This window comes from Pyxicephalus adspersus, chromosome 1 (assembly GCF_032062135.1).
Source record: "Pyxicephalus adspersus chromosome 1, UCB_Pads_2.0, whole genome shotgun sequence".
NCBI classification, from domain to species: domain Eukaryota; kingdom Metazoa; phylum Chordata; class Amphibia; order Anura; family Pyxicephalidae; genus Pyxicephalus; species Pyxicephalus adspersus.
This window is the reverse complement of record NC_092858.1, coordinates 114,086,717-114,105,126: the sequence shown is the minus strand read 5'-3', so window position 1 is coordinate 114,105,126 and position 18,410 is coordinate 114,086,717. Positions and strand designations below refer to the sequence as shown.

At 39.2% G+C, this 18,410-nt stretch overlaps 1 protein-coding gene across 2 annotated transcripts in view; it reads left to right on the top strand.

Annotated features, from left to right (window-relative positions):
- The window catches only part of LOC140339666 (solute carrier family 41 member 1-like), a 155,928-nt gene extending 138,872 nt beyond the window's left edge, over window positions 1-17,056 (top strand). Inside the window, exons 8-10 of one of the 2 annotated variants that reach the window (XM_072424477.1) lie at window positions 12,715-12,849; window positions 14,035-14,183; window positions 15,733-17,056. In XM_072424477.1, the coding sequence (XP_072280578.1) occupies window positions 12,715-12,849; window positions 14,035-14,183; window positions 15,733-15,804 (356 nt within the window). In that variant the 3' untranslated portion in view covers window positions 15,805-17,056. The remainder of the gene's footprint in view (window positions 1-12,714; window positions 12,850-14,034; window positions 14,184-15,732) is intronic. The other variant, XM_072424470.1, reaches the window with a different exon arrangement.
- The last annotated feature ends 1,354 nt before the right edge of the window (window positions 17,057-18,410 follow it).

The window sequence follows — 18,410 nt, the reverse complement described above, 5'->3', positions numbered from 1 at the left end:
ATTCGCAGCCCCCTGGCTTAACTAAACAGGATCTTGAGGCATGTATGTGCAGGATAGAGGAAATGGTTTGGGCTGAGCTAGCTACTTTGCAAAAGTGTCTAGTCAAGAGTTTTACCAATAGAGGAGGACCGAGTGGAAAAATTACTGGCAGGGGCTGCACAGGACCCAGCTGTTCTGATCAATGCTAGAACCAATGACAAGATCGATGGAAGATGGGAGGATCCTTAAAAATCAGTTTCAAGTTGAGGGAAAGGACCTCCCAAGGGTATGTTCTCCGGAATATTGCCTGTGCCATGCACAACACAGTAAAGGCAGAGGGAGCTTAGACAGCTAAACGCATGGCTTAAGTCCTGGTGCAAAAAGGAAGGGTTTGGGTTCATAGAGCACTGGGCTGACTTTTCATTGGGGCACAATCTGTATGCCAAGAGATGGTTTGCACCTAAATGACATGGGGTCTACTGTGCTAGGGGAAAGATTTAGGGGAATGGTGGAGGGACAGTTAAAGAACTTCAGTTGCCTTTTACATAGTTACATAGTAGGTTAGGTTAAAAAATAGTCCATCAAGTTCAACCACTAGGGAAATAAACATATCCCAGATTTAAAACCCTATAAGACATAGTTGGTCCAGAGGAAGGCAAAAAAAACCCTGGTACAATTTGCTTCAACATGGGAAAAAAAATCCTTCCTGATTCCATGAGGCAATCGGATGTTCCATGGATCAACAGTCACTGTTATCTTTACTTTAAGTCCTTAATACCCAGTTAAATTCTGTGCTTCTAGAAAAACATCCAGCTTTTTTTTTAAAGCAATCTATAGTAGTTGCTGAAATCCCTTCCTTTTTTGAAGCTTAAACATCTTTTCTTCAGACGCAAAGAGTGCCCTCCTGTTCTTTGTAATGATCTCAAAGTGAATAATTGGGACGAGAGTTCTCTTTATGAACCATTTATATATCTATACAGGTTCATCATATACCTACTTAAACGTCTCTTCTCAAGGAGGATAAGATTCAGTTCAGCTAATCTCTCCTCATAGCTTAGCTTCTCCATTCCTTTTAATTATTTAGTTGCCCTTCTCTGCACTTTCCCCAATTCCTCAATGTCCTTTTTGTAAACTGGTGCCCAAAACTGGACTGCATATTCCAGAAGTGATCTGACCAGTGCTTTGTACAGGGGCAGGATTATGTCTCCATCTCTTCAGTCTATTCCTCTTTTAATTCAAGAAAGTACTTTACTAGCTTTAGTTATTTCAGCTTGGCATTGCATGCTGTTAAGCCTATGATCTACCAGATCCCCCAGACCCTTCTCCATTTATGACCGGTAGTGAGGGGGGACTGGTTATTGGCCCAGACCCCTTAGTTCCCGACTGACCAGTTCCCCCTTTTGTCTCATAGGTATTTACTGGGTTAACGTGTCTCAGGGAGCTGCTGGTGCAAATTTTCCCCTTTCCCCTGTGGTCTTGATTGTTCCCTCAGTTCCCTGGTTGGTCCTGAGTACACCTTTCCCCCCTCCCCCCTTTTTACCCCTCCTCCTTATTCCTTACGGTTGTGTGTATTACACAGCGTTGCACTTACTTTAACAGGCTTGTTTTGCATACAGTATTCACTAAATGTCGGACGAGATCAAAGTTGTTACCTTAAATGTTAAAGGTCTGAACATTCCCGAAAAGTGCTCTGCTTTTTTGGCAGAGCTTCATTGGTACAGAGTACATGAAGCGTTTCTCCAGGAGACGCACTTTAAAAGTGAGAAGATACCTAAACTTTGGAACCATAGGTTTCCTGTGAGCTACCATAGCTGCTTGGCAGAATCCAAGACGAAAGGGGTCTGTATTTAGATTGCCTACTCCTTCCCCTGGAGTTTGAAGGTTTTGTGTGATGAGAGGGCATGCTTTCTATTTGTGAAAGGTCATCTTAAAAATGAATTGGTGACCTTGGCTACTGCTTATGCCTCAAATACTGCTTTGGCCACTTTTCTAACACAGATGCTTGATAAGTTGGAGGACTTCCGCGAGGGCATGTTGATTTTCGGTGGCGTTTTAAATTTTGCACCGGATCAGAACGTAGATGTTACGCATCCTTCTGACGAGGCGACCAGTACAAGGTCGCATTAAACGATGTCTCTTACACCACCAACTGGTGGATGTTTGGAGGGTCTTGCATCCATCTGAAAAGGATTTTACTTACTTCTCCAGCCCACACCAATCTTTCTCCCTCATAGAGCTCTATAAGGTTAAACATTCAGATTTTATTGAAGTCGTAAATTGTGATATCGGGACTAGAACCCTGTCTGACCACGGCGGCTCTGGCAAAGAGTAAATGCACGTTCTACGAATTTGGGAACAAAAGTAAAATATTAGCTATCTCCCCAAAAGCTCAAAGAGCAAAAACATTTATACCCTTTATACACATTGTAGATAAGTAAGGCCAGAAAGCCCATCTGTTATGGGACATAGCTGCAGGTTTTAGGGACTGTTATCAGAACTTGTACAGTCTTCACCCACAGGGTGCTCTGGGTGGTACCAAGGAGAGTAGGGCGCAGAGGATTGCACAATACCTGAATAATTGGGGCGTACCAAGACTGTCCCCGGAAGAGAAGGCCGCCCTAGAGGAATCCATTACAGATTTGGAACTTCTGAGTGTCATTAAACATACTCCTTCTGGGAAGTCCCTGGGCCCAGATGGTTTCACGCTGCCCTATTACAACAAATTCAGGGATCAGTTAGTTCCACACTTCCTTAAAGTCTTTAACTCCCTGGCCTTAGGAAGTGTATTCTCCCTGAATCCCTTAGAGCACACATTTTGGTTATCCCAAAAGATAGGAAGGACCCTTCACTTTGTCAGAGCTACAGGCCCATCTCCCTGTTAAATCAGGATTTAAAGTTGTTTAAATTTGGCTTCCAGAATTCAGTTCATTATCCGGAAAATCATTTACCCTGATCAGGTTGGGTTTTTTCCTGCCAGGAAGTGGATATATCCAGCCGAATTGTTAGGGGCTCTGGCCTTTCTCTCGTCAACAGACGCGGAGAAGGCTTTCGACAGGGTAGATTGGCAATTCATGACCCTCACGTTGTCCAAAATTGGGCTAAGGGAGTACATGCTAGCCTGGATTGCTCGATTTACTCCCGGCCCTCCGTGCCTGTGCGAGTGAACGGGTTTGTTTCGGAGCCCCTAACAATTACTAACAGGATTTTTGAGCCTCTGTTGCAGAAGGTTGGGGGGGATTTGGAGCATTGGGTGATTTTTAAGATGAACTTAAATGAGTTCATTTGGGGAGTACAGGGACCATGACTCAACAGGATGTTGCTATTTTGGTAAAAAAGGGCTGGGGGACTGGTGGTCCCAAATTTGTTACTCTTATGCGGCTTCCCATTTGATTAGGGTTGTAAATTGGTGCAAACAGGCTGAGAATTCTAGCAAAGTTCCCCTTAAATATTTCCCGTGAATAGTGTCTTCGGGTCTTCATATTGACAACTCTTTTTTCGGTTTGGGAGAAGTACCTTTCCCACCGATCCATTGGGGCCTAGCCCCCTAGTGCCTGTACTGCGAAGTCAGGCCTTCCCACCAGGAATGAAGGCTTAGGAAAGGAAACTCCACATGCATTTTACTCCTTTACAGGGAGACCAGGTCATTGCTCTAGCCCATAAAGGTTCGATCAATAGTGATTTGCAGGAAGTGGGATATAAAGTAATAACTCGTTGGTATAGAACCCCAGTAAGGAAGCATGCTATATTCCTCTCAGAATCTAAACTATGCTGGAGATGTGGCAGAGACAGGGATACAATGTTGCATGTATTCTGGGTTTGCCCGTTCCTCTGATCTTTCTGGTTGAGGGTAGGGGAGATCTGCCAGAAGATGGTGGTAAGACAGGTCCCTGATGACCTAACCTTACTTCTTCTACACCTTCACGATTGGCCCCAGAAATCTTATACTAACTCTGTGGTGAAACACTTAGTGACAGTTGCTAAAGTGTGTGTTCTTAGTTTATGGAAGAAATCTAATCCTCCCACTCTGGGTTTGTGGATAGGTAAGGTAAATAAGATTAAAAATATGGAAGACCTCACTGCCGAGGTTCATAATAGACAGGAAAATTCCTTGAAATCTGGTCTTCTTGGATCATGTTCACCAGGAAACAGAGGAATACAAAAAACTGTTGGGCACGCAGGGACACCCCCTAGGGCTTTTTCAGAAAAGCCAAAGTTTTAAGACTCTGATTCCTTATGCATGTGTACCTGGGATGATGTTTACAAATGTTCACTTGTGGTTTTTGCTTGTAACAACTTTTACTATGATTACTATGACTATTTCTGTATAAGGCGGAACAGAGGATGTTGTTATGCCTCTTTGTGCCCTCCTTTTTTTCCGTACGACATGTTATTTGCATTTTAATGTTGCATTTTGTTTTGTATTTTGTTTTTATACCTGAATACTTGAAAACTGAATAAAAATAATGTGTTAAAAAAAAAATTAAAATATATATATATATATATATATATATATATATATATATATATATATATATATATATAATCTTCCCAATTATTCACTTTTGAGATAATTACAAAGAACAATAGGGGACTCTTTGTATCTGAAGCTTAAGCTCCGGATAAGGAAGGGATTCTTCACTGTAAGGTCTGTAAAAATGTGAAATCGGCTCCCTCAGGAAGTAGTTTCAGCAACTACTATAGATTGCTTTAGGAGAAGCATTAGCTAGATGCTTTTCTAGAAGCACAGAATATAACTGGGTATTAAAGCTTTAAAGTAAAGATAACAGAGATTGTTGATCCAGGAAACATCTCATTGCCTCATGGAATCAGGATGGATTTTTTTTACCCTGTCGAAGAAAATTGTACCAGGGGTTTTTTTTTGCCTTCCTCTGGACCAACTATGTCCATAGTTTTATATCTGGGATATGTTTGTTTCCCTAGTGGTTGAACTTGATGAACTAACCTACTACCATATGTAACTATGTAATATGTCAGCATCAACAAGGGATTACACTCTTTACCACCCATCATAGATAACATGTAAGTCTAATATTCTTATGTACAATTCATCATACCTAATCACTTGTTAAATATTCAACAAAGTATAGAAAATTTTCATCACTCATTATTTACCACCAGCCATCTTTTCAATAATACATTGGACCTACATTTAATTTTAATTTATTTTGGTACAAAAGTAACTTTATCAATTTATGAATTTTTCTTTTTAGTGTATACTACCACAGCTTATTTTAATAGCCCTAAGAAAGACTAAGGACGAAACATGTCTGGTTAACAAGCCATCTAATTAATTACTTAACACTCTCCTAGCTGGTAATTGAAAGGAGAGAATTTTTGTTTGTATGTATATTTCCAAGTCAGAATTATAGTTGTCTATTTTAAATATAAATATATACACATATATACATATATAGGGTAGGCCACCATTTTTTATAGACAACCATTTCATTGAAAGAGATCATAGATAAGAGCATGAAATTGTGTGTATGATGAGTATGAGACGAATATCACTAAGAAATAAAATGCAATTCAAGAACAAACTATACAGTAAAAGTATGTGGGACAGTAAAATTCATGTACCAGATAGAAGTAATGTAGTGAAACAAACAGATGGAATTTGAAAGAGAACCAGAGATATCTGAACGAAAGATGGATAAATAAGTGATGGTGGAAAACTTTAAAGAATAGAGGGGTAGGTTAAGAAACATATAAAAGCAATATAAATATAGTAAGCATTGTTGATAATCATAAAGTGCTATATAGATAATGTTGCAAAAAATTAGGATTTAAGTCTAACCTACCTGGGCAATAGTTGAAGAGTATACAGATGTTAATGTTAAATGGTTGGTTCTATATATCCTGGAAGTTCCAAAGGATTTTCAGAGAAATTTAAAATAACTGAAATTTGAGATTCATTCAATAATAATCAAGAAAAGCAAAAATGAAAAGGAGAAATATGAATAGTTTGATTCCAGTGGATCAAACTCATCATGGTTAAAAGTAGAAGCCACCGCCTCTAGTGGCAGAGTAATACCAACTGTGTGTGAGAATGCTGAAAGCCCGCCTAATAAAGCCTAGGCTTTAGCAACCCCATGGATGGCACGGTGCATGTGCCAGGGATACACAGACTGCACCTGTGCAGAGGAGAGATAGACAAACAGGGCTTCTCCCTGTGGGACTGGTTTCCAGGCTCAGCACTCAAAGTGGGGAGAAGTGGCAGGGGAGAAGACGGTAGATACTGTAGAGGGAATATATGATGAATAGGAACAAGTGTGATGGCGGGTGGCTCATGCTAGAATATGATAGATGTGTATGTTAGAAAAAGGCTGTTAGCAGAGAGGATTGGGGTGTGTTAAAGAGAACTGGTATGTGTTAGCAAACAATTAGAGAAAAAAATGTAAACCAAACTAAAATATAGGCAAAATGTAATATACAAACAAAATTTTACAAAGATAATAATTAGATATACTCAGAGATCAGTTACTTAAATTATACTTCATTTCAAAAACTAGTACATACTTGGTGGATTGCCAAAGGTTTTGGGAGAGTCAAGGACATCATTGACGTGCAGGCAATGTTTAGGTTTGAACATTTGGCAATTGCTAATTTCCATGAACAGAATACTTCAGATACAGACCGATCAGGTCCTTTGTTTACACCTGAGACTGAATCCCCCCCCCACACCATATTGTTCAACTTCCTTTGAGAGTGCTTGCTGCTCATCAACAGATGCGAAGGGTATGATCTCGCTGATATACACAACCTTAGCTTCTCCAACCACAAAATTAAGTTATATGATTCAATGGGAAAAAGATCTAGAAAAAGTCTGGGAACAAGAAGAATGGAATTAAATATCCATGGTACTGTCTAAGGTTTCCCTGAATTCGGCCATAGTTAAGGCCAATCTCAAAGTCATACTTAGATGGTATCTAGTAACAGATCACATAAATAGATACCAGTCTAATGCCTCCCCACTGTGCTTCAGGGGATGCAATGAACAAGGAACAATGGAACATATATGATAGTCCTGCCCGACAGCTCAAAATTATTGGTCAGCAGTGTTTAAATTAATATCAGAGATTGTTTGGATATTTCAGTTGTTTAGTGTATTTTAATTAGGTTAAGATATATAATATTGTTAACCATAGTGATAAGTATTAGGAAGTGTGGAGAGAAAAAAAAATTAAAGATCAGTAGGTCATTTGCACCAGGAAAATTAGTGGCTTGTATATTGAAGATTCACTTAGTTTTAGGTTGTAAAAGAAGTGTAACAAAATCCTCGCAATGGGGATTTAGTGGGGTGTGTTCTAGTGCTGAAAATTTGATGGTGTCCACATAATTATTTTGGGTACCCACGTGGTAACTAATTGGTGTCACAATTCTGCCACGTGTAATCAAATGGACATGCTCGTAATTGTGCGCAACTTTCTCTTGATCTTACTTATGTAGAAAGCCTCACATTTACAGTTGATCAGATAGATCACTCCCACTGTTTCACAGTTAATAAAGTGTTGAGGATAGTGGACCTCCCCATGGGGTAGTAAGGTGCATTGGGCATTTATCAACTTACATTGCGGACAGTGGCCATCTGTCCCTGATCCAAGTGTCTTGTGCTGAGCTGTCTAAGATGAAATGCTTTTGAATAGCTTATCCTTAATGGAGGGGACTTTTCTATAAACAATCCCCAGTATGTCACTAATGAATCACTTAATTGAAAGGTCAGAATATAATATGTTCCATTTTTTTCAGACACTTCGGTCTTTACCGAAATGGAAGTGAAGACTGAAGGGGAGAGGTCCTCTCCACAAAAGTGTAAAAACAAAAAACGCACAATATAATGTTAAAAATGTGGGGATGCTTTAATAGCATCATGCATGTGATATCAGATGGGGACAAGACAGACAGTGACCCCCTCTCATCACTGCCCATATTCTATATAAAAACACTGTCTGTGAAGTTTATCCGCAGTGTGTAATGTAATCAGCAGCGCAGTGTGATAGCTATGTGAGTGTAAAAGCTGCTTGTCATATTCTGCAGCCTAACAACTCGCTGTGTTCAAACCTTCAGGTCTCCTAAACCGTTCGTTGTATTAACTTGAAATTTTTAAGGTACACGCGGAGGCATAGGAAACTGAAACTGTAGGTGCAAGTGGGGGACACTTGTGGCTAAACCATTTTAAAATGTAATTACTATGGCATTATGAGAACATAAATCTCTACCTAGCAAAGTTTGCTGCCTGCTCTGTTACACACATCTGTCTGCATCTTACCTCAAACCCCAATTTCTCCAGAATTAGGATGTGCAGGGAAACAAAAATATAGGTGGAAGTGGGAGACACGTGTGGCGATCACCTTTCATCACCATGTCATCATTACAACATTAAATAAAACTGTCCATCAAAATGCTCTTCCTTGTTACACACGACTGTAACCTTCCTGTACCTCAACCTCAATACCATTTAGTGGGCAGAGTTCATTTTCTAATGATGCCATAGTGATGAAGTTTTAGGGGACGTTAGTCACAGATGTTCCCCACTTGTACCTATATTTTTGGTTTCTCACAAATCTTCCCATTCCCCGAAGTTCAGAATGTTAGATAAGTGGACAGGAATGTGTAACAGGGCAGGGAAAACCACTTTGATGGGCAGAGTGTTTTATGTTCTAATGATGCTGTAGTAATGAGATTGTAAGGGGAGAATGTGCCCGCCACTTGCACCTATATTATAGATTTGTGACAGGTAAGTATATATTTAGGGGCCCCACCCCAATGCTCCTTGCTATGTTAGTGGCTCCGGGGTCCCCAATTTGCACTTTCAATTTAGGACTCCTAGTTGTACTTTCCTCAGCAACCCCAAAGTTCAATTTTCATACCTTTTTACATTTGTGACCCCGATATCTTGAATTTCTTTGAAGCTGGGGGGCTGAAATTGTAGTAACTAGTATCTATGAGGGTCCCCTGTACACCCTGAAAATTACAGGTCATTGTGACATACATATTAGGAGATATGGAGGTTTGTACACAAAGCTGTGAGGATGCAGAATTCACACGCGAGCTAGCAGTGGATACATTTCAAAGGCAGAAATCTGAGCTCGTGCTATGAGATGGGGGCGGGGCTGCCTATGTCTCCTTCACATGAAGGCTGCACAGGAGGGCACAGAGCAGCCTCACTGAGATCCGTGCATCCCAGATGAGAGCTGCCCAGAGCTGGGCGGGGTATTCAAATCAGCCGGGCGGAGCAACCGGCTAAAAACCTCTGGGGAGAACTATGTATCACTAAATATTTGACCCTACCTTCAATCTTTTGTTATATCCATTAGTTGCAAAAAACAGTCATGTACACGAATCTTAATACATATTTATTTGCTATTTATTTATTTCACCCATAAAGAGATAAATACTTTTTAAAAGATTTATTAGTTTGGCATTGGACACTGTTTGATTTGACAATAAGGTACCTCAATTGTATATACTGTATCTATTTTTGATAACGTATTATGTAACATGATCCATAACTTTTTACCCATAAGTAAATAAGGATATTGTATGTTTTATTAGTAGTGTTTTCGATGGTTCTCATAATCCCCTGAGGAAGCCCCTGGGCAAAATGCATTAGGACCTGAGGCTTTTTATACAGAAAAGATACATTTATCTTCCTAAACCCTGACTTTAGATGGTAATAACTCTCCAGGGCCAGCATATGTGTTTTGGACGCCAAAAGGTCATCTGGAGATTCTGGTCTCTGGTGTAGTAATGGCGCAGCAACTGAATGCCATTCACCGCTGTGTCTGTGGCCTTCTTGAAGGAAGGTTTCAAAAGCGTCAAAATAGCGAAGGCAGTCTTCGAAAGTTCAGGTACACCTGAAAGGATGGAGTAAATTCCATAGTAGAAGTTTGGTCAGCAGCCATCTTGGATCAGGGGTTGTGAGTCTTAACTTTCGTTTCCATGGAGATCAGTGTCTCCCTGAAAGTGGATCGTTCCACAAAACGTTCTATACAGATAGTAGCTTCAGGCTATAGATCAGCATCAGTGCTACAGAAGAGTAAGAGGCATATTTTCAAAGCAGAATAAATACCAGAATGCTCATGAGGTGCCAGGGCTAGAAGGATTTGCACATTAGGATATAATACAAAATCATCTGATCCTTTGCAGCTTCTTAAATTTGATAAATACAATCTCAGCTGAACATCACCAGAGGACATTTTACACTGTGTCATTTATTTATAGTAAGTTAAAAGGCAAAAGCAGTGTGTGAAAAACAAAATAATACCCTTACCACTAAAATTTTAGAGGTGAGTAGCAGCCTGGTGCTGCTTGTCAGATTTACTTGATTAACTGATCTTCATAAAAAGTGACCACCTCTAATAGAAGAAGTAATTTTTCTGGTTTGGAGTATTCCAGTGTGCAATACCACAATGCCAAGCAAGAAAGATGCTAATAATCTTACTGAAACAATTGTTGCTGCCCATCAGTCTCGGAAGGGGTTCCAAGCAATGTGAATTCAAGTTTTCTACAGTGAGAAAGAATATTTACAACTAGAACAGACAGTTCCAGGCAGTTGCTAATTTTCCCAGAGTTGAACATCTGACATTCACCTCAAGATCAGACAAATCAGAGAAATCACAGGAAAAAAAGAGCTACAAGCTTTCAGACTGTACAAGCCTCAAATTAGCATGTCAAATTTTAACCTTTTTGACTGTATGATTAGAAAAAGACTGAACAAGTATGGGTAGTAAAGAAGGACATGGCAATACAGCTGAGGTTTGCAAAGTTGCATTTGAACAAGCCATGAGATTTCTGAAATGTACTTTGTACAAACAAGACCTAAGTAGAGATATTTGGACATGTTGCACAGCACCACATTTGACAGAAAGCAAACCCAGCATATCAGCACAAACACCTTTTACAACTGACAAACACAGAGCCTAGACACCTTTCAGTCATTGAGTTAAACACAAACTACTGTTATCCAACACCTCAATGATTTCAAAAACATCAGAAAGTCTACAACAGAATGGCCTAAAAGGAAAAAATAATAACGTGTTGTAACATCTCAGTCAAAATCTGCTTACTTCAAGTAATTGCTGCTAAAGGTGGTTCTACAGGCTAAAACCAGTAAAGTGTGTCTCATGTAGTATTGTATTAGTTAAGCCACATCCCCTATGTTACATAACCACACAGTAAAAGAAAGATATTTAAAGGCATACAAAGATTATTTATATGTAAAATAAAAGTAAACATTTATTCCTCAGATAAAAACCAATGCTTAAAATAAAGCATAAATCCTATAGATTACAATCACAAAAAGCAAGTCTCAATTAAAAGATCCTACGTGTCCGCTTCTTCAGGGATCATTACGCCCTGAAAAAACATAGTATGAAGTGCATAAACCATTCTCTAGAATCAATACAAAGACAGGAAATGTTTAAAAACATAGAATAGTATGTAGTAGTTATATTACATACATGGGTGCAAAAACATCCCCTGATCTCTGATTAATACCTACACCCCATATGTCAATCTGTGTAAAGTAACAAAATGTCCAATAAAGTGAAAATAAATGATAATTAATTATATTAGCCTTACACCTCTTAATGTATTAGTGTAACCAATAAGCATATTTTTATAAACCCACAAAATTACGTAATATTTAGGTATTATTAAAACAAATGACACAATAAATATAATATGCACAAGGTATTCTACTCACTGGGTATCGTTTTTTTTGTAACATTTAAAATGGACTTAAACTTACATTATGTAAGCTGCTTTTTCAGGCACTTGTCACCAATTCAGCTGTTAGCCTATTACTGTAATGCACTTGCGATATTGTCATCACATGCACACAAAGACAACTCTGTGCCCTAAATTTCTGTAATTCCTTCAAAGTTGCTCTTGACAGTAGAATGAAACACATTTGCAACTTATTAATAATAGATATTACTGTGCTCTTAGGGATTGATACAATCTTTATTTATTTTTATTTTTTTTCGTATTAATTTTCTGATGTAAACCTGTCAACAACTTTTTCCCTGAAGTCTTTTGACAGTGACTTGTCACCTATAGTTGTTTACCTTCTGGTTTGACTAAAAAGCTCTGGAATGCTTCAGGAATTTGTTGTATGCTGAATTATTCAAAAATGATTATATTTCATCACAGACATCAAGTCAGTTACATAACTTGGTGTGCAGTGGCAAAAGTAATTACACCTAATCTAGCTTGGTGTTTTAGCAGGGGGGGGAATAGTTTCCATCTATCTCACTTTTTTTTTACTTAACTCTTGCTAATAATATATCTTTCACTTGGTAGTTACATCAAGTAAATACAACTAGAAAAATATTTTTAGGTGCGTCTTCATTTCAGACTGACTACAAACTGTGATTATTTTGAAGGGGTTAAATCTATTTTATACCCACTGCAGTGCCTATTGAAGTAAATTGTATGCTTGGAAAATAACCAATAACTATACCTTTGTCATTTTTAATTGTTTTGCTCTTTGCAGGAATGTTAGGTCATAAAAAATGCAACATGCTCTATGAATTATGTAATACAGAATAGTAGATGTAATTTTACTTTTATTAGTAATAAAGATTTTCTTAGTTAACTAATATTTTGTTCTCTTCCCCCCCCCCCCCCCCAAAAAAAAAGAACACAAAACGTAAATTTACATAAAGATTACATCAACTTATGATATTTTATATTAATTTTATTTTTCAGGTGTTGGAGGGAACCTTGTAGCTGTTCAGGCCAGCCGTATATCTACTGGCCTCCACATGATGGGGTCTCCTGGAGAGGAAGATGTACCTACACTCTGCAAGTTTCCCAGTCCTTGTAGGACTTTCTTTAGATCTGGTACAGTAGAATTCATCTGAATACAACTAAAACATAATAGGATGCTAAAGACAGTAGCTTTTGCTTGCTCCTGTATAACCTGTTGTTGCTAGTAACTGCTTCAGTTTTAAATAGTATGTGATTTATTGATGGTAGTTATCGGGACCTATAGCTAGCTAGTGGGAAGTTTGGTTGCAGGATTCGTCAGTTTTTGTGTGTTGAAGATGGCATGCATGTCTATTGGCAACCACATTACTTCTCATACACACTTTTGTTTGGGATTATATTAGTCAAGTATAGTGCTTCACTAAAATTAATATGAGAGAGAGAGTGAAATTGGTATTGGTGCTGAAGTATAGTAGGAAGAGCAGAAGCCGATTAAAATGAAATGAGAGAAAAAATGGAAATGAAAGTAGTGACTAAAATAGGACAGCAGGAAGGAAAGCAGAACAGTAACTGTTTGTGACAGGTGGTAGAGGTGGATATGCAGAACCAGTCATGGGACAGCATTGGTACACAAAGGCAGTGACAAGGTAGCAACCACAGGGCTCAGAGTTACCATACTGTACAAATCAAGCATTAAATGCAACAAATAGTACTTTCAAAAGAAATTGGTTGGAGGGGTCTGGGCCAGTGTAAATGGTGGGCAAGACCTTAAAAGTAAGCTACAGCAGTAAATGGCTTAAGAGCTCAAGGTCAATAGAGAGCGGACCATGACTGGAAAGCAGTCAGGAAAGAAGCTGCCAATGAATGTAGCATGGACAAGAGAGAAGTAGATAATAAAGGTCAAAATGCAGAACAGGTGGACTGTGTAACATAGACCTTGGATATTGAACAGACAGAGAATGCACTGCATCCAATGTGGGGATGGTTTCTACAGAAGGTATACAGGCAACATTTGTGCAGTACTGAATCAACAAATTATGTATGTGGGCTCAGGGGCTGTCACCTTTGCAATTAGGAATGAGGAGCAACTCCTTCTATATATTGATTTCTAGAAGATATTTCAATTTTAGAATCTGTCTTTATAATGAGAAATGGGAAGGTATAAACTCAATGCTTCTGTGAGCAGCTGGGCAGAGCACTTAGTTATGTGTTGTAAGCAGTGGCCCAAATCTGCCTTCTCTGATCTTGCTTCTTTGTGTATGAATGATTACAGCAAACAAAGTTGCATTTAGTCTAATTTATTTCATTTTTTTTCACTAGATGTGAACTCCCGTTCAGCACGTGTACTTTTTCTTCTGGTTGTGCCTGGGCACCTAATTTTCTTATATGCCATAAACTCCATGCAAGTTGGCCATACCACTATAACTCTGATCTTCATGATCTTCTTTATGATAGCAGCACTGCTACAGGTACATGTAACATTGGTTTGATTGGTTGGACCCAACAGGGACAATAGCATGGTATATGACTTTATTTCCTCCATTAGGTTAAGTGATTGTGAATTTTACAGAATATTACTAAAAGTAAAACAAGCTTGAATAGAAAAGACCACAAGCATCTTACAGTGGCAGTATATGTGACTTAAAACGTAATGATAACCAGATGTTCCAACATGTTATGTAGTGCTTTACTAAGTCTACAGTTGTCACTATGTCTCTAGCTGTCCCTTAAGGGGGCTCACAATCTATTGTCTCTACCATAGTGTTTTGCTTTGAACTTTTAAAGTCATGTCTTGTTCTCTCAGTAAGTGTTCCAAGGAACACTGCTTGATTAGTATTTTTATGCTTGTAACAAACAATAAATGTATATATACAAACTATGGTTACAGAAGGACACAACAAAACATACAAAGATCAAAAATGTGAATACATTCACACTATCTAACCCTTCCTATTGAGTGAACACTGGCAATGTTTACAAAAGGTACAAACTAAAAAGTTACTTGGCTTCAGTAGGAATTTTTTGGGATTACCCCGACCAACAGGACTCAAGTGTTAAGCAGTAGGAGAAAAAAATGGGTGCTTGTTCTTAATCGTGGTCACATGTCAGATAGGAAGGGTTCTTTTCACCTTCCTCTGGCCTACCCTGGCTGTAAAATCCTTGTAGATTCCTCCTTTCCATGCAAGATAGAAACCTTTTATCAGGAAAGTTTCTGGCCCCTCCCAGTTGATCCACAATCTTTTCCACTCAAACCTAACATAAAACCACATACACACTTGCAATTATATTCGTTGGAAAGGATTTTTTACGATCCTTTCAATGACTAAGTACTCCACGATGCATGGACGATGCTGTACATTCAGGACCGTTCTGCTCTATGCAGAGGGCAGGGGGAGGGCGACGGAGCAGCACCCTGCTGCGCGCTCTCCCCCCTCACTTGCATTAATCCTTCGTCATTCATCGTCCGTGGATCCGCCAGGACGGTCGTCCCGACGATGAACAACACGCGCTGTACACACTTGGGATTCCCATCCAATATCGGCCCTGACTTGATTATCGGGCGACAACCAATGGAAGTGTGTACGTAGCTTTAGTGTCTATCAGGGAAGTAATCTTGCAATTTTTAAGCCTTTGGTAAGTCATTTTAAAAGGTCAACCTATTGTCCAAAACCTGTTTTGAAGTGTTTGCCTCTGAACAGTAGGAATAGCTGATATTTGCTATCTACAGGATCTGGAATCTTATGTCTTCATGTCACACCACTTTCCTCCCCTTGTTTGAGAGACTGCTTTGACCCAACAGTGCACTGGTTGTTAATTACACTACAAACACTTTTGCATAACAATGGCATACCAATGCTGTTCTTATGCTGCCTCCTGAATAAACGGGTGTTTGTGTCTAAAAGTCCCAGGTCGTGTGTGTGTGTATAAATGTAAATATACCATCCTAACTTCTGAATATCTAATGACATTGAGCATACACTCAATAATGTTACATCCCCTGGCATATTTCTATTCTAGGCTGCGTACACAGGCTTGCCTATTGTCATTGGAAACTATATTTCACGATTGTTTCCAGCAACAAAAGACTGAAACATAAACGAACAAGTACCATCTGATCTATGGAGAGGTAAGGGAGGAGAACAAGTGCACAGCTCCCTTCCCTTTGTTCTTATTAACACTTTAAAGAAAAGGAACACAACCAGTTGTACAGGATGTTTACTCCCCACAATGCAGATATATTTCTCATGGATGGTTCTGCTACAAAATGGAGGCTACAAACAAGATCCAGTCTATGATAAAGTAATTTTCTTTATCACACACATCTTTGGTTCTGGAATGAGATTATGGGAAATATCACTTATATGACCCCTATCAGCATTGCAAACGGCTCAGCATTTATGTCTGTGAAGGGTCTATTAGACTATCCTGGATGTCATCAGAGCATATTATGCAAATCTTCTGGGAAGAAAACCCCTCAATCAAGACAAGATGGAGCAATTTTTAGGATCTATGCCAGATTTGGGAAATGTTTCATATTCTGCTGTGGATTTGACAGGATCAATCACAGTGGTTGAGCAGTGTCATGCTATAAATGAGCTGACCATCAAAAAATCGCCTGGAAGAACTGACAGCCATGTTTTATAAATGTTTTAAATCTATTATGGCCCCTTTGGTTAGCAGAAGAAGGTTTGCTTCCTCCTTTCATGAGGCTATCAGTGTGATTTTCCTGTCAAAGGGGAAGGATTAATTGAGAATTCAGAACTGGCTCCTGATTAGCCTTCTCAATGTCAAGAAAAAAAAATCCTGGCAAAAATTTTCTTAAGGCGCTTGTTGTCAGTGGCAGGCATTCGATTTTGGCTGTGGCATGTGATTATCTCTGGGACAGGCGCATGAGGCGCAGATGGTAGTCTCAGAGATTGAACAATATGCAGAGGCTTTGGGTTCTATGATTTTTGGATTGGTAGGTAGTTTTCTGGATGTGTAGGTAAAGTAAGAGTTTTGATCTCCCAGATACCTTCCTAGAACCTCAAAAAGAAATTAAAAATTTTGGGAATTCGGTTCGTGCCAGGTGAAAAAAACCTGCTAATATGGTACAGTAAGCTGGAGATTTCAAATGCCAATATGGTAAAGTGTGAGAATTGGAAAATGTCATACAGAATAAAGGTTAATCTGAATAAAACCTACCCTCTGTTTGGATGTGTGGAGAAAAGTACAGTTCCAACACTTTGTTTCCTCGCTTGCACCAGCACCAGAATTTTGCCACCCTCTCGCTCCTTTGGAGAGTTTATGTATGCTTTAAGACCCACTTAAGAGTGGTGCTTTCATATGTGTATAATTTGCAGTTGGCGTCCCCCGATACCCCCGACACTTCTTTCATAACTAAATGGGAGAGAGACCTTAACGTTCAATTTACGAATGACAAAAAGGACAGTATGCTACACTATGTCCACGTTACCCAACCACCCCGCCCCCCCTCCCACCTTACTTACCCCCTCACCCCCCTCCCCTTCTTTCCCTTCTTCTTTTCTCTACTGTTTCCTTTACTTCATTACTGAAAACTGGTAACCAATGGAACTGAGATTGAGTCTGATTTTTCAGGAAGATGTTTTCCTTAGGATGTTCAATATACTTGAAGTCTGTACACTATTGTCAGATGTTTTTCTACATCAGAGATAGTAAAGTGTATTGCAATGCCCTGTAATTGCCTCTCCTATGTAATGCTTCACCCTTTCTTTATGGTTTGATGATGTATCTGTATGTTTTGTTGGTTACTTTAAAAAAACAAAAAAAAAAAAAACCTACCCTGTTTTGATGTTCTTGTATGTCAGGTTTAACTGTCTTTTGCCAGTTTCCCTGTACACCGTGATATACAGCTGTTACTTCCAGATGCTCAGGGCAAACAGGATGAACCTGGTGATGAGGAATGTGACCTACCTATCCGGAAGGGAGGGTGGCCAAGGTATGGTCAACCCAGTTTAATTTTGGTAACATGCTTGTATGCTTAACATGATTGGAAACTGAGGGGAAATGTGAAAAATCCAAGGATCCAGCAGATCAGGCTTCTGGCTTACGTTACCCTAAGTCTAAAAAAATATTAAAGCAATTTAAGATCACATCAGAGGACATTAAAAACCTATAAAATTCTATAGAGGCGGATTTTGTCCTCATTCTTTCATAGGTCATTGGCCTTAAGGACTTGCCCAAGTCCAGTTTTGAGTGAGGTTCTGAGATTAATTATTATAGAAAGGTTTACCATGAAGTATAGGAACCAGACTTGGCCCACTATTCATGGTAAACTTTACTTAAGGATTTATCAGCACCAGCCATCAAAAATCTGTTTGCGCTTGAGACCGTAATGTAGGGAGTCAGAAGAGACCATGAAGCACTTTCTGCTCCAATGCCAGTTCAATTTAGAAATTTACAAAAGGATGAGGAGGGCTCAGTCACATTAATTAAGTGGAAAGGGTATATGGATTATTCAAGACCAGGATTATGATTTTGATACACATTTATAGTTAGTGCAGTGGTCACTTGTGTGAAAACCACTGTGTCAGGTATGCATGTGTAGAAAAATGCTTCCTGTCCAGGTGGTGGTAAATGATATTCTGCACAAGGTGGAGAAAATTTGGGGTTTAACAAGGAGAGAATGGCCGAAGGGAATAAGGGAGTGGAGGAACATCAGGTCTTCTTTTGGT